Source organism: Chelonoidis abingdonii, chromosome 15 (assembly GCF_003597395.2).
Source record: "Chelonoidis abingdonii isolate Lonesome George chromosome 15, CheloAbing_2.0, whole genome shotgun sequence".
NCBI classification, from domain to species: domain Eukaryota; kingdom Metazoa; phylum Chordata; order Testudines; family Testudinidae; genus Chelonoidis; species Chelonoidis abingdonii.
In genome coordinates, this window is record NC_133783.1 from 48506267 (window position 1) to 48523028 (window position 16762).

The window sequence follows — 16762 nt, forward strand, 5'->3', positions numbered from 1 at the left end:
GCCCTGATTGGCTGCAGGTATTCCAATCAGCCTGTCTGCCTTAATTGGTTCTAGCAGGTTCCTGATTACTATAGTGCAGCCCCTGCTCTGGTCACTCAGGGAACAGAAAACTACTCATCCAGTGACCAGTATATTTGCCCTCTACCAGACTCCTGTACCCCACTGGCCTGGGTCTGTCACAGTAGCAACTACATTATTATGCATAACAGATGGTTTTAATGAACATTTTTATTAACATGAAATTGCGTTATAATTGTCTTAAAACCATTTTTAGCAACTTTGATTTAAATGGTTATTTTAAATTTTTGTGTATCATATATTTATGTAATCTGCATGTACTAAATAAATGGAAATCGCTGAACAGATGGATAATTTTCTCAGAAGACCTTAAAAAGAAATCACTGAAACATCTGGAGGGGGGAAGATTTGTTTGGATTCCATGAGTGGTGGCAATTTTTGGAAAAAAACTATCTGAACTTCAGTGCTGCTTTCTCTTGCAAGCTAATTTTTTCTCCATTAGAAAAAGGTACAGGAGTGGGAACAGATGTTCCCACTCTCTCAAGCCGTTGTTGTCGGTTGTACAGATGGACCCTGAATGTGAAGCTACAGACTTTTTGTATGTTAGTTTGAAGCTCATGAAATGTATTCTGTGTAATAGCTAAGGGCTGGATTGTCTTTTCTGCTTCTGAGAGCAGAACGAGGAAGACACATCTTTCTGGCATTGATCCCTGTCTTGGGATCCTGCAAAAGTTCCACTCTTGGTTTCCTCTGCATAAATTTTGGGGGCAATGCTGGGGGTAGAGAAACAAAGCTCATTCCTGGCCGAGTCTACAGATATCAAAGTGAATATGCTTTTAGGAACTGATGTTACTCATAGCTGCGTTAACTCTTATTGGGGTCCTATTTGTAGTTGCTACCACAGGAGCCTTGCTGATAGGAAGCCTAGCTATCAGTGAGGAAATGGGCTGAGCAACCCTCCACACAGATCTTGCTGTATCTAGCCAACTGTATCTGAAGAGCTACAGGTGAAATTTGGGGCTCTGGTACATTATGTTCACTACCTCCTCCGCATTTCACTTTATATAGACACTGCAGACTTATGGGAGAGGAGGCCGGAGCTTGGGGCCCTGGTACAATTGTCCTCACTTTCCTCCTCTTTCACCAGCACTGACAGGGCCTGCAGGCTGCACCTACTGCACACTGTGCTCACCACAAAGCCTCTCCCCCGAGGGAAAACCTACTGGAGACTCTGAGAGCACAATCACAAGCTGCTTCCTGGCCCCTTTATTCCCCATTCTCTAGCAGCCCTCCAGTGGGATTCTCTGAGAGAGGATGAGCCAGCCCTTAACTTTCTAGTTTCTATGGGCTTAGTTCATCCTAGTGTAAGTCCTTAGCATTAGGCCCAGGATGAATTTGGCCCTCTGGCTTTGATCAGACAGCGGTGATGGTGCACACTGAACAGCGAGAAAGTAACTGAACTTGCAGTACTTAAGGCTTTCTTCCTTCCTTTCTTCCTAGGGGGGTCTATGATCATGGTCCAGTTCAGAGGGGAAAAAAATCACCTTCTCTTCCTCTCACTTTTACTCACATGTATTCTTACGCCTAATTCCATGCTGACATCTTACAAGTGAGCACTAACTGGGTCACAGACCTCTTCTTTATTTCCTCTTCCGTCTATTAGTTCTTTTCTTACATTTCTTCTGGCAGTTCCTCCTCTCCCTCCCCACTTAGGCAATGGCCTCTATTGAAATTGAAGATGTTCTTGCATCTGCTGCCAATACTCACATTGCCTCTGAGTCTCTTCCTCTTTATTCTCTGGCTTACAGAGAGCTTCTTTCTTTTGCTGCCCTCTCACATTCCATTTGAGCTATTTTTCCTCCTTGAGTTTTCCTTTCTACCATCCCCCTCCACATGGCTGTTGTTGGCAGCTATCTGATTATATTAAAACCCCGTTAAAGGCTGGTGAAAGATGATATAGTGAGTTATATTGTAACATCCATTGTTTAATTTTATGTCTTAAGCGATATAAGAATAAATTGTCCTTTTACAAATGAACAGGCCAAGTTCTGCACTGATGTAATCCCCCTTTAGCTCACTGAATTTAATGCAGCTGTACCGGGGTTAAATTAGTTCAGGATTTGACTGTGTGTGAAACCAAATTCCAGTGCTAAGTAATAAACACTTCCATTTTTTTATTACAGGCTTGTTTACACTGCAACAAACAAACACACGCATGATGGAAAAGGACCCTGGGCCTGCTCCTGCTCCCACAGAAATCAATGGAAGTTTTGCCACTGATTTCCTTGGAAGCAGTATTGGACCCATTTTTTAAAGAGCCATGCACACCTATGGCACATTAATAAAACAGAACACCTGCACTGTAAACTGTATACCCATAGCAGCATATTTACCGTACAGTTACATTGGACCAAGAGGTTCCACAGCCAATGCCCATTTGATAGCAAGGCACTCCCCCCCGGTCTATGGAACACTCTTAGGTAATTACTGAGAGCTAGATGGTACCCAGTTACAATGCAGGTGTGCAAAGGATGCATGAAGTCTTTGCATCACTTGCATCTCCTCTACAGTGACAAGACATAATGGCTACCTCTCCAAGTTCCCCTGTAGACTCTAGCCACCCCAAAGGGGAGGTAGCACTAGGCATAATCCCCATGCATACTTGTTAACGCTGGAAGATGTGCCTTTCCTCAGTTCCTACTCTCTCTCTCAGTCATCTCAGACATTGCTCTTTATGTATGCTATAACTTTGCTTCACAAAATGACTGCGTCAGCCCTTCCATGGTGCCTGAAGCCTTTGGGCTGTATTAGAATGGTGTAATTCTGGAGTAATATAATAGATTTGTATTTACTTTGTATTCACATTGATTTAATTAGGAGCAGAATTTGGCTCTTTATGAGTTCGTATGAGCACAGGAGGATAAATTCTTCAGTGCATGGATCATGTCATATTTGTTCTGAACAGCAGAGTTTCTGGGTTTATCTGTGCAGAGCAAATTGACCTTATCACTCCCCCGTTCCTGTTTCTGCTCTGTTCAAGGCTATTCCCCTTTCACCAGGCCAGAGCAGGGCTGCTCTTAGACCAGCTCTAAGTAGTTCCAAGAATCCAAAACTGCAGTCAATTCTAATTAGATTCACCCTTACCCACAAAATCATTTGAAAAATATGTGGTCAAAAGTTGGATTAGGAGCTTGACTCTGGTCTTGCTGGTATTGGTATAAATCTGAGTCAATGGAATTATACCAGAGTCAAACCAGAACCAGGCCCCTAATTTCTATCTTGTATCTTTGACACAGTATTTTCTACCTCCTAAAAAATTGCAAACATTCTCACCATGTTAGAAACCAAGGGCTTATTGTACTGCTCTGGAAAAAGCAGAGCTCTGCAGTCAAGGAAATGTGAAAAAAATGGCTTAAACCCCCTTACACTGGTTTCTAGTCTGAGATGTTCATCCACCCCAGCAGACATTTTCCAAATTCATCTGACTCTCAACTGGACTCTTAGCTGCTCTTGGTTTCAGTATTGCTCCATAGTTTTCCATAGCAGCTTATTATTCCTCTTATACTTCATAAAAACATCTGATTAGTATGTAATTCTCTAAACTTCACAGAGATGCATGTTGTAGTTCAGCTGATTGGATGTTCCGAGATGAACTTCAGATTCTAAGATCTAAACTGTATTTTTTTTCCTGCATAGAAATTGGATAATGTGTACTAGCTGAATGCTGGGACAGCTCCTTTCTTGTACCAACAGTAACTAACTCTTGGAACTGTTCCTTGCTCCGAAGTAACTGCAGTTATTTTAGGGCTGATAGTTTGCAACACTCATTATGGTTTACTAATGAAACCAAATTGGTGACCTTTCTCCTTACCAAAAAAATGATAACACGCAGATGTACAAAAACCCACATTCATGTGCAGTTTTATTGGTGCATTACAACATTACATTTCCTTCACATTAAGAGAGCATGAAATTAAAATACACCAATCCACAAAAATGCTTTCCTTACGCTGACATGCATTGGCAATTATAGCTTCTATGGACCTTTCTGCAAGTTTCATTTTATTACATTTTTCATATTTTTAATTACACCTTAATCAAAGCTTTTACATGGTCTGTTTTATTACTTTCAATTTAATTACATCCATTAAAAATACTTTCTTTGCTGCACTGCAACGTCCTTTTTACCCATTTATCTTTCAATATAAGTATTTATGGTGCACATTTCATATTCCAGCATTTTCACAGTTGTGTTTCTTCTAAGTGTTGTGTCAGCCATTCTCATCCCAAACAACAAGGGGAATATAGCTAACTTGTATCAAAGTTCATTAAAATAGTGGGAATTTTTACAGCACATTTAGGAGGCCCTACTCATTTGTTAAGAATATACCAGATTTATATAAAAATGTGTAAAATGCACTAAACCTCAATAATAAACTTTCAATTTGAGTTTAAGAATTTTTTAAAGATTTGCATACATGCCAGAGGCCAAGTTTTTCCACTAAAAGACAAAACTAATGGAAAAATCATATAGAATTTATAGAAATGATAACTTTGCTAGTTTTTTCAATCATCCTATATAAAATTATATCCCTGATACAGAATTCTATAGAATGGTGTAAAAACTCTATAGCAAGGAGATAATTCTTTATTACATTTGCCTAGGTTTCTAGAGTAATGACTGGTCTACCATAACTGGGTTTTGTTGATAAAGCTATACTGGGAAAACCCTCCTAGTGAGGATGCAGTTAAACCAGCACAGCTATGCTTATATTGGTTTCATTTATGTCAGTTTAAGGAACTGGCATAAGCTATAGTGGCATATAAAAACAGTTATGCTGGTATAATTGTATCTACACTAGGGCCTATAGCACCAGTATAGACCAGGCCTAATTTCTATAGAACCCCATAAGGTAATTTCCTATTAATGTATATTTCACAATTTTGTATATGTTTTCATTAAATGAGTTTGGCAGTATTCTTTTGCATGCATATTTTTTTATTTAGAAAAAGGGTTCATAACTTCTTTTTCTTCTATAAAAATTCAAGTGTTGCCAATGAGGGAATAGCTCTTCTCAAAAAATCTACAAAGTGTACCTTTGACAAAAATAAATGACAAGCCTTTACACTGAGACACACAGCTTTTTTGAATCACAAAACGCCTACAAGGCCAATACATATTCCAACAGGAACACATTAGTTATAAGGTAGCTATGGCACCGGTCTCCTCCAGTCTAAAGCACCATAATGGATATTGTTGATCAAAGCGGTTATGATCACCTTAACGAGCTGTTCTTGCCCAGAAATGTTCAACTGTCAGGATGTGATTTTTAGAACATTTTACCTGCTCTTTTCTAATCCATCTATTAAAGGAAATGCTGGAAGCTGACACTTTGCCATTCAACGGTACATCATTTCACTGGAGTGTGATATATTTTTAATATGTCATAGTGTATGAATAATGAATGGAAACATGAACCTAAAAAAAAATAAACTAACATAGATTGGTCATACACATCGCTACCTCTTCTGCACCTCATCGAAAGCCTATTGGATTACTATGAAATGATTCCCATTGACTTAATGGGCTTTGGATCAGGCGGCAAGATACCCTTACAAATGCTAGGCTTAGGAATATGATGAATTGAAAATAGGGAAATGAGCAAATGGAATATTTTTCTCAGAATTCAGCCAGGCATAGTACAGTGCTGGAAACTGATGGAAGCATTCATACATGTGAAACCAATGCTCATGAACCAAAATCTTTACATTCCTTAAGATCACAACCAATGCTGGAGTGTCTCATTAGAGACAGTTCTACCAGGACAGCTGTGGCACATTGAGATTCACAGAAAACATGGTGTTTCTTCAACTGCACAGTTTTAAGATTTTTGCTTGTTTGTTTTTTTTTAAGATTGCAGCTTGTTGTATGTCGTGGGAGTTGCTGTGGTTTCATTCAATTTTGAAAATAATTACTGCCTGAGCTCTCAGAAAAAAATGCTAATATTTTAATACCCAGTTTCTAATCCAGCCTATGAACATATGTTATTGCAAGCTGACAATTTCCACAGATTTGGCTCACTCTGCTGTCAGCTTCATCCTCCAAAACCCTTGATGTGAGTAGACTTGGCTCTTTTCAGATTCTTGCTCTTCATACATTTCAGCAACTGTTTAATTACCAGCTCAGAATAACCCTGCCAAAACTTGACAACTAGCACAAAGCATTCACATCATGTGGAAGATTTATTATGTTAGAAGACCACAACATAAACATAAGGAGGTTGCCCCTTACACATCAAATTATATAAAGAAACAGTCCAAGGGCTGATTATGGCAGTTGCTGAAAACCTCCTGAAAGTGAGGACTGCACTCAACACCCACTGAAGTTACCGACAGTTGAGGACAATCTACTTCCTAGGAGGCGCTCAGCATCACACAACATCCACTGTTTTCAGATTGACTGTATCTTCAAATACCTCTCTTTCAAAACTATTCAGTTAACTAACTTGGATTTGGCATGTTCTCTCTATTGACGCTTGTTTTCTCTCTGGATTTTTTTTTTCTGCTCTGGCAACAGACTGAAAACAGACAGCTGGACAAAACAGTATGTACTCAAAACTGAACCTTAAAAGCAAGAGGATGTTACTGTATGAAAAAGAATATCTTTAAAAAAAAAAATCACCGCCCAAATGTACTGTAGGAAACATCATGTTAAGAGACCAGTTTGGAGGAATGTGAGAAGGGCTAAAAGTTCATTGTGCACATTTATTAGTCATACTGGTCCTTCAGTTATTCCCTCTAGAGGCAGGCCAGTAGCATTATCTGCTGTGGGTCTCTCTTCCTTCTTCGTTGAGGTCTGAACTAGGAGGCTGACGTAAGGTTTATGGCAAGCCATGTTACCCAAAGGTGGGTAGTGCTGTCTGTAGCAAATATAAGCGAAAATTAGGCCAATGATTCCGCCGACAAAAGCATCTAGGTAGGAAAAGCAACAAAAAAATCAAGCATGTTAGTGTTGAAATAGCAGCCAATATTGATGGGGATGGATAGGGGGGAATTAAAGTCTGCATCCAAGAGGTGCAGAATGTTTCCCTGGGTGGAAGCACCCTGCATCCTTTAATCTGCTCCTGGATTTATCCTCATGCAGAGCGCTCACAAGGGAGACCCACAATAAACCCGATGAGTTGCTGCTCAGGAGATGGCACCCTTGTCCAGGGGCAGGTGGGTGGAGTGCCTGTGAGGAAGTCTTTACAAAATATTCCCTTTGTGAAGGGAACATCATGAAGGCCGTGGGTGGTGTGAGATGGATGGAATTCTGCATGGCCCCTTTGCATTCCCTACAAGAGTTTTGAGCTGCCAAATCCATCTGGCTTTAAGAATCCCTCTTTGACACCCAGCCTGCCATCTATAACTACGTACTAACCAATGTATTTGGAGCTTGCAGAGAGCCCCTGCATCCAAGAGCCACTCAGCACCTTGCACTATTGGGCCCTAACAATATTTTTCACCTTTAATATCTTTTAACCATTGTCTTCTAAATCCAGAGTAGATAGTCTCAAAGCTGCTAAGCTACATGGATACTCTAGCCACAAAATAGGATTTATAGTGACTACAGTTGCATTTTTACATTTTTTTTTAAAAAAATCAGTTAATCTGAAAACTAACACAAGTCTCTGGAAAGACAAACCCTAATTAAACAGTTTGGCTTTTTAGTCTTGTCTTCCTGCTTCTTTCTGACATCACCTCCCGCTCCAAGCCTGCAGTGATGCTTGGTGACAAAAACACACTGCAGTCCTGCAGACACCTGCAGATACTGGGATATGACTCACTCACAGCATGCATTGGTTTAAAAAGAGCATGGTCATTACAGTTTCTGCCTGTAGTTCTCCTCTCCATAGGTGCCATCGCTACAACAAACAAGGTAACAAACTTCTTTGCAACACAAAGGGATTTGCTTGCTTAGGTTTTTTTGTAGGACTGTTATTCTCTGTCTGATCAGGTGGCTTGTTATTCAATTCACATTCAGTGCAGTAGCAGCCCTGAATTAAGCTGGAAAAAAAAATCCCTGAAAATACACATTGGCTCAGAAAGGCCCTGTAGATTAAAACGTAAACAATAGTGAAAGACACTGACTATTAAATGGCACGAGGAATTTAATTTTGTTCAGGAGCTTTGGCACTGATCAAAAAAGGGTCCAAAGTATCCAATCACCTTTCTGATTTCTTTTTCACTTTCTTAACGGAAATGACAGTGTAATAAAAAATAGTGACATTATCGTATCTAATTACAAAGAAGAGTAAATCACTAAAATAAATAGCTTTTATATTCCTAACTGTAATTAAAGAGTAATTTAGAAATCAAGCTCTAGTTCTGTCAGTCTGGTGTAGATTAGAGCTATGGCCACAATGTGGCTTAAGTGGACATAAGTTATGTCACTCAACTTAAGTACCAGTGTAGACATCGCTATGTTGGTGGAAGAGTTTGTCCTGCCAGCTTAGAACAGCTATACTAGAAGGCTGACAGTGGTGCATTGATTTAGCATATATCCCATTGAAAGTCCCTGAAAATCCCACCTTTGATCTTTATTTCCTGGCTTCAGTCCCATGCCAGGGGTCATGAATACAAAAAAATTAACAATACCCCTGTCACATGGCAGAAGTCACTATCCACTGACTCTAATATGTGCTTTTACACAAGCTTTCAAAGTTGGTTAAATTTAACAAATATTGTTTAGAATAAAATAATTTACTCTGCAGCTATATGAAAGGCTACTTTTGTCAGTTGGTGCCTCATATAAATCACATTAAAGTCAAAGTCCCAGTGAGTGTAAGTGACATTGGATTGGGGCCTTAGTAAGAATATCAGAATGGCCATCCTAAGTCAGACCAATGGTTGGTCGATCTAGTGCCAGAGGCTTCAGAGGGAATGAACAGAACAGGGCAATTTCAAGTGATCCAGCCCAGTCATCCAGTCCCAGCTTCTGGCAGTTGGAGATTTAGGGAAATCCAGAGCATTGGTTTGCGACCTCGACCATTGATGGGCCTACCCTCCATGAACTTATCCAATTCTTTCTGTAAACCAGTTATACTTTTAGCCTTCACAACATCCCCTGGCAAACAGTTCCAAATGTTGACTGTTCATTGTGTGAAGTACTTCCTTATGTTTGTGTTACGCCTTCTGCCAATTAATTTCATTGGGTGACCCCTGGCTTTTCTGTTATGTGAAGTGGTAAAAAACAGTTCCATATGCACTTTCTCCATTCCAATCATGATTTTATAAACTGCTATCACAGTGATCTTCATTCTTTCTGTCCTAATCGATAGCATCACATTGGAATTCCTGCTAGAAAGTGTCAATATAATGGCAACTCTCATTATATTGATGAAGATGAGAGAACAGCACCTCTCTCATTTAGAGAGGATACTAGGACTCCCAGAGTATCCAGAGCTGCAGGCACACTGTTAACTATGTAATGTCCTTTCCACTGTGATCAACACAGTTAGCTTCAGCATAATGAACTCCTTTTGACTCAAACTTCTCCTGACAGCATTAGACTTTACAGATCAGGCATGATTATTTTTACTTTCTCTCAGGTTCTTCAAACAAGAGCACCTGGGAAACCTTGTGTGTTGTCCTTTCTGTGTCCTTTAAAAAAGAGCTCACCCTTCCTGGAGGCTTTTGAGTTATGAAGATTAGTAACTTTTCTTTAGATTATTGATATGGCATGACTGATAACTCAGGCTTCAATTCTGTCAGTCTTACATGTAGTAAGTAGCACCTTACTCATGAGTATTCTGATGGACTTCACTGTTACTACTCACATGAGCAAATTGCTATATGTAGCGAGGATGCACAATCATGTGTTCCTACTACTCTATACTTTTCACTACTCCCACCTGTTACATCTCCTTAATTAGAGCTAGATTGTATAAACCTTTACACTGGTGAGCCCAAGTTGACATGTAGAGCCCCACTGAAGTCAAAGAGATTGCTTGTGTGAGTAAATGCTCACCAGTATGACCAAGTGTTTTACAATCTAGCCATTCATACACTCTTTGGGGTAGGGACTGCTTTTATTGTATGTCTGTACAGCATCCACCACAGTGGGACCCTGATCCTGACCGAGGCCTGTGGAAACTACCATAATACAAACTAACCACATGACTGCAGTGTGTTAGATCTGTGGGCTGCTGATCTTGCCCCATGTAGTCCGCAAAATTAGAATAAGCATTTTCACTCTGGTTTTCCCCAAGAAGACGCCTGTGTTTAATTTGAGATCCTAGGAAAGACAGCCTTGCAAAATGCTATTTTTAATTTATTTACCAACAACAGAAAGGGAACATTGTTCCAGACTTCTTGTTTACCCCTGGTTCTATATATTTCCATTTATCTAGTTAATAAATTCATTGACATCTTTTCAGATTAGAGAAAGCCATGTGTGAAGTTAGGGTCTTAAAATAGTCAATGTATTTGGGATTCAGTATGGAATATGCTAATCTGTTATAGTTCACCGATGCCAACACAGAGATTATGAACATTATATTTTATATCAGAACTGAAGGAGGCTCAGAGAATGCTCATAATATTAATTCTAAGGTCCCATTCTATGGCTGTTTAATGTAAGGTTACGCTATTTCCTCTTTCACCTACAGTTCACTGAGTCCTGTACAGTATATTGATGGTCTTTGCTCATTCCCCACTGGGGAGTTAAGGCTGTATCATAAAGCCACCATAAGTAATTTAACACAATTGGCTGCCTCCACTAAGCACAAAAGATAGGGGCTGAGCTACAATGCTAAATTTTACAGATTGACTTAGTCCCTCCCTACAGAGTGCAGTTTTCTCAGGTAAGAGCTAAGGTCACTTGCAAGATAACATGGCTGCCTGAATAATCCCTGGTTTGTTAGCAGCCAGCAGAGTTTTCAGCATCATCTACTTAAGCTTCAAAGGGTACGTCTACACTACAGGTTTATTCCGATTTTACATAAACCGGTTTTGTAAAACAGATTGCATAAAGTCGAGTGCACGCGGCCACACAAAGCACTATAATTCGGTGGTGTGCTTCCATGTACCGAGGCCAGCGTCGATTTCTGGAGTGTTGCACTGTGGGTAGCTCTCCCGTAGCTATCCCATAGTTCCCGCAGTCTCCCCGCCCATTGGAATTCTGGGTTGAGATCTCAATGCATGATGGTGCAAAAACAGTGTGGCGGGTGATTCTGGGTAAATGTCGTCACTCATTCCTTCCTCCGTGAAAGCAATGGCAGACAATCATTTCACACACTTTTTCCCTGGATTGCCCTGGCAGACGCCATAGCATGGCAACCATGGAGCCCATTTTGCCTTTTGTCACTGTCACCCTATGTGCACTGGATGCCGCTGACAGAGGTGGTACTGCAGCGCTACACAGAAGCATTCATTTGCCTTTGCAAGGTAGCAGAGACAGTTACCAGTCATTCTGTACTGTCTGCTGTGCCATTGTAAATTGGCGATGAGATGACGGTTATCAGTCGTTCTGTACCATCTGCTGCTGTCAGTGGTACTTCTGGGCTTGACCTTTGCTGAGGTTGACCGTGGTGGCGCAAAGACCAAAAATGGGAATGACCCCCCCGGGTTCATTCCCTCCATTTAGTTGTATTCTAAAATACGAGTCAGTCCTGCCTAGATTATGGGGCAAGTCCCGCCTTAGATAACGCCTCACCGGGCTGCTCTTCGCGCACTGAAGAAACCAGTGTAACCAGAGATCACACCGCTCCCGTGTCAGATCCCGCAGAAATGATGAGCTGCATGCTCATTCTAGGGGGTGCTATGATGAAGTCCAGACAGTACAGAATCTTTGCTTGACATGAAAAGGGGGCGGGGCCTGATGGAGCTCAAGCCCCCCGTCGCTATGATGAGGACGATTACCAGCCGTTTCTAACCATCTGCTGGGGATAACCGGATTCATTCCTATTTTTACCAGGCAAACCCCGGCTGACCTCACCTGAGGCCAAGCCAGGAGCACTCACGGGATGATGACAAGACGGTCGACCAGTCCTTGCACTGTACCCGTCTTGCCACTGGCGAAGGGAGAGGAGAGGATCTGCGTTCAGGGCCATGGCACCCGCGTCTACAGCAGCATGCAGTAGACATAGCGTGACATTAGAAAAAAAGTCAAGAAACGATTTTTTCCCGTTTCTCTTTTCATTGGAGGCAGGCAAGAAGGAGGTCGTCAATTCTCGGACGGAGATACCTACTGAACAACCCGGACAATGTGTTTGCACACTCGTATCAAAGGTACATGGAAAGCTCAGCCAAGCGGACATGTAAAACTTTTCGGAAGACTGCGCGGGAACGTGCGAGATAAGCTGGAGGTCCTCAGTCACCCCTAACAACACTACCTCGAGCATTAACAGCTGTTTCTGAGTATTCTAGTACCTTTCCCCTGGCTAAAGATGAGGCCTTGGACTTCGCTTACGCTTGTCACATACATTGCCTGGCAATGTATTCAGGGACTTACTGAGTATCTGTAGACCTGGAGATTTTTTCAAACGCTTTGGCATTTCAATCTTCGTAAGGAGCTCGATAATAACAGATGTCTCCTATACAGCGATCAGAAATCCAGTATCTCACCTACGGCCTCTGGACACATCTTTTTTTGGATTCGGGACTGCATGCGCCACCCGTGCGGCAGAGTTCACGCTGGGCAAACAGGAACGTAAATCAAAAGTTTTGCGGGGTTTCCTGTCTACACTGGGCAGTGCATCCGGTTCAGATGCTTTCCAGAGCGGGTCATCATGTGGGTGCACTGGTGGGATACCGCCAGGCGAGGCCAAATCCGTCATTTGCGCCACACTAACACTAAATCCGATATGGTAATACTAATTCAGCGGCTACCACTCTTGCAGGGGAGGAGTAAGAAAGCGGTTAAAAAAAAATAAAGGGCCTCATTGTGTGGACGGGTGCAGGGTTAAATCGGTTTAACGCTACTAAAATAGGTTTAAACGTGTAGTGTAGACCAGGCCAAAGACACACATATGCAGTCGTAATGGACATGATGGTAACCCCTTGGGTGTAATCTATTTCCACAACATATGAAACACACCATAATTATCTGCCTTACAGCACACAATTTAGTCCATAAATAATTCTTGCTCTTGGCAGGATAAAACACACTGCAAACATGCATAGAGCAAGCTAGAGAATAACTACTGAATTTTTTCTCACAGACAGACCCACACAGTTTTAATACTACGTTCCACAGCACATCTATCTCTATGCACATGAATTTGCAGAAATAATTAGTCTACACTTTCAAGTGGTTATCTGCTTTTTAAAAAAATTTAATTTCTATATATTTTCATTGATTTGGAATGTTCCACCATCTTCAATATGTCTTACAAATTGCTATAAAATGATTGTCTACACTTGAAATTGTTGCCATCTTACTGTACTTCCTTGCTTATTTGTAGAGCTTGTCAATGTTGTTTGACCAAATTTTTTTTCTGTCAGAAAATGTGGTTTCATCTAAATCAAAATTTTCTGTCAGAAAATGTTGATTTTGACTAGATAGTTAAAATTTTCTAATCAGAAAAAGTACAATGAAAAATTTTGTTTTGAATAGGAAAAACCCACTTTTCCACATTTTGTTTTAAAATTCTTAAATGTGTTGAGGTTGTTTGAGATAAGCATGTAAAGCAAACCATTAACGTTTTTGTTTAAAAAGAGGTAAACAATTGTTTTTAAAGTTTTCAATTTTTAAAATTTCTTTAACAAACATTTTGTTTCTTTTTTTTTTAATTATTACTTGAGGTCTGTAGTATCAATGATTGGTAATAATTTTGCAGGTTTAACGAAAAGGTATTTTTAAGAAAAAGCAAAAAAGGCAAAATTGAAGTATTTTAAATTGTTGACAGTTAAGTCGCTAAAGTGCAGATTTTTTTTTTTTCTTAAATAACTTCTTGGGTAATCCCTCTCTGTTAACAAAACACTAGCTTAATTCAGGACTGCTACTGCACTGACTGTGAATTGAATATCAAGCCACCAGAATGAAGGGCTCTTGCAACATCAAACTTTTTGGTGATTTCTCTGATGATTTGTTTTCAGAATGTTTTGTAGTTTTGTTTTTGCCCTCTTTGGGGGTTGCAAAGGGCTCAGAAATGCAAATATAGTTCCAAAAGAACATCAATTTGTTGCTTCTTTTAAAAGGAGACAACAAACTTGGGTAAGAACACCATCAGGACACTTTTTTTCCAAGTGTCCAAGCTTAACCACTAGCGCATAAAATGTTCATGGTCTCTGTAAATGTACAGCTTTAACTGTGTAAGTGGCAAAAGAGGGGATTTCACACACACACACACACACACACACACACACACCTCTTCCTTTACCCATCCTAGGCATACAGACAAAGAAGTGATAAGAACTGGTTTGTTCTTCAACATCTTACAAACATGTAACAGCAGCAGTTTTAACTACAAATTAAGCGAGTTCTAAGTTCTTAGTGTATTTAACAACTGGAAAATTTAACTGCAATTTTGATAACATTTAATCAAATAACATTTGTAAATCCCAGTTTTGGAATAAGAAATTTGCAAACCCTACACTATAATCAATTACCTTTTTCCTTCCTATATGCTTGAGATAAAATAAAGTTTTTCTTAGTAACTGTGATTTTATGAACAAATGTCTGATCCTAAGCAGAATTCGGTCATAAAAAAAAGAGGGATTATATTATGATAGTTGGTCTTACAAATTTATTCTAGTTGTGAGCTCAACTGTAAAACATGTGAAAGTTCATAAAATGTCACTATAACCTATAATAGTAAATGTTAATGGGAACAGGTGCAAAAAACCTGATAAAAATAAACCCAGAATTAGTCAAAACAGAAAAGTCTACTGATATAATACAAGGACTATGACGAAATCATGCTTAGTAAAGACAAAAGATATGTAACTTGATTATAATGAACTGCAATTGGTGTGCTGGACATTAGGTCTAATTGGTGAACAGAATAATGAGTATTCCACCCATCACTCCCTTTTTGGGGGGGGGGGAGGGAGAGCCTTAAAGAAAGACTTTTTGGGGAAAAATTAGAAAGCACAGACGAAGCTACTGGAGCGAGCTGCACCATCATGGCTGCCATCCCCATTGTTTTCTGGGACCCTAAGCCTTCTTTGTCCTAATCCTGAGGGATGTGCTGACCAGATTGCGCCAGAGAGAGGGATTCAGATGGCACTGGTATCCCTACCTGCTTGCACTAAATCCTAAATACCTCTAAGATTAAGCTAAATAGGACTTTAACAACAGCAGCAACACCAGCTCCAGCACATCTCAGCTAACTTCTTATCTTTAACCCAAAGGACAGTTATTGCTATCTTTAATAGTAGGGTGACCAATGTCCCGTTTTTAAAGGGACAGTCCTGTTTTGAGGGACTTTTTCTTATATAGGCACCTATTACCCCCCACCCCCATCCCGTTTTTTCACACTTGCTTTATGGTCACCCTATTTAATACTATTTAAAAGATTGTCAAACAAGGTTTTTTTCCCCCTTCTAATAACTCTCTTTAGCTAAAGGGAAAGTGAAGGGGTCTTGTTACAATGAAAGCCTTACTTAATACTCTACATTTCAAATGCTTTAACTGTTTTTCCTACTTTTATTTGTCTTTAATAAAAGGTTAAGAAAATTTGAATGGTGTGTTTGCTGTGGTACTAAGCAGGCTCAGGTTTCTGTATAGCAAAATCTGTTTAAGACTCTTTAATGTTGGATGGTGACTGGCTTATGTTATGTAAATTAATATGATAGTGGTAAGATCTTCTGACTCTGAGATCTGATTGCGGTATCTGGAAAGCATTGCATGTTCCTGCAATAAAGAACATGTCATGATACAATAAATTATGAATATTTTAATTAGCAGTTGCAACTTCATGAACATACACTGGTACAATGTACATTGTACATATTAAATCCACCCAGCTAACATCTGAGAATTAGTCCATTCTCAAGTAGAATACTGGAATAAAAAATATCTGCCAGAATCTACGGGAAATCAATTTTATTTTTTATTGGACATGATGTGAATATGATATTTCCTTACTAAATTAGGTGATTAATTTGGAAACAGAGGTTCTCATTCCTCTAAAGCCATTATCACCGTAGCCTTTTACGCAAACATCTGTTTTACTAAAAAAATTTTAATGGGCTAGAAGACATGAAGCTTTGCAGCAAAGCTTTGAGCTTGGGCAAAAGTTGTCACCATCTGTATTCTACACTATATATCTTAAGAGGCCACAGTCCACCTAGTAACATTTACAAAAAGGTTCTGTAGTTTTCTGTTCTACAGTAATGAGCCAAAACATGTTTATATCCATTCAATCATATATAAAAACACACAGATATATTGGGCCCCTGTCATATTCACACACGCTATCAGAACTAAAATGATGCTTAGAACCAGCTGCCAGTCAAACAAGCTATAACCACTCCATCTCTGGAGCTCTCACTGCAGAAATACAAGGACAATAAAAAGGAAAGGCATCACCATAACTCACCTTGCCAATGATGCTTGTAATCACACATGCGTGACAGGGCAATCATCATGGCACAATACAGAGGCAGAATTGCTGCACAAAGCCGCCAGCTTTTCCCTCGGCCGTTTTCAGTGAAGCAGTGCAACTTTCCAGCTAAGTAGAAGGTCGTAAAGCCAAGGCCTGAAAATGCAACTGCCGAAGAAAAACACAAAATTACAGAATCATGTAATTAACAGCTA

At 39.9% G+C, this 16762-nt stretch overlaps 1 protein-coding gene across 2 annotated transcripts in view; it reads right to left on the bottom strand.

Annotated features, from left to right (window-relative positions):
- Window positions 1–4930: 4930 nt before the first annotated feature.
- PLPP4 (phospholipid phosphatase 4) overlaps window positions 4931–16762 on the bottom strand; it is a 111375-nt gene continuing 99543 nt past the window's right edge. The window contains exons 6-7 of one of the 2 annotated variants that reach the window (XM_075072504.1): window positions 16545–16715; window positions 4931–6990 (exon numbers count right to left, since the gene is read on the bottom strand). In XM_075072504.1, the coding sequence (XP_074928605.1) occupies window positions 6791–6990; window positions 16545–16715 (371 nt within the window). In that variant the 3' untranslated portion in view covers window positions 4931–6790. The remainder of the gene's footprint in view (window positions 6991–16544; window positions 16716–16762) is intronic. The other variant, XM_075072505.1, reaches the window with a different exon arrangement.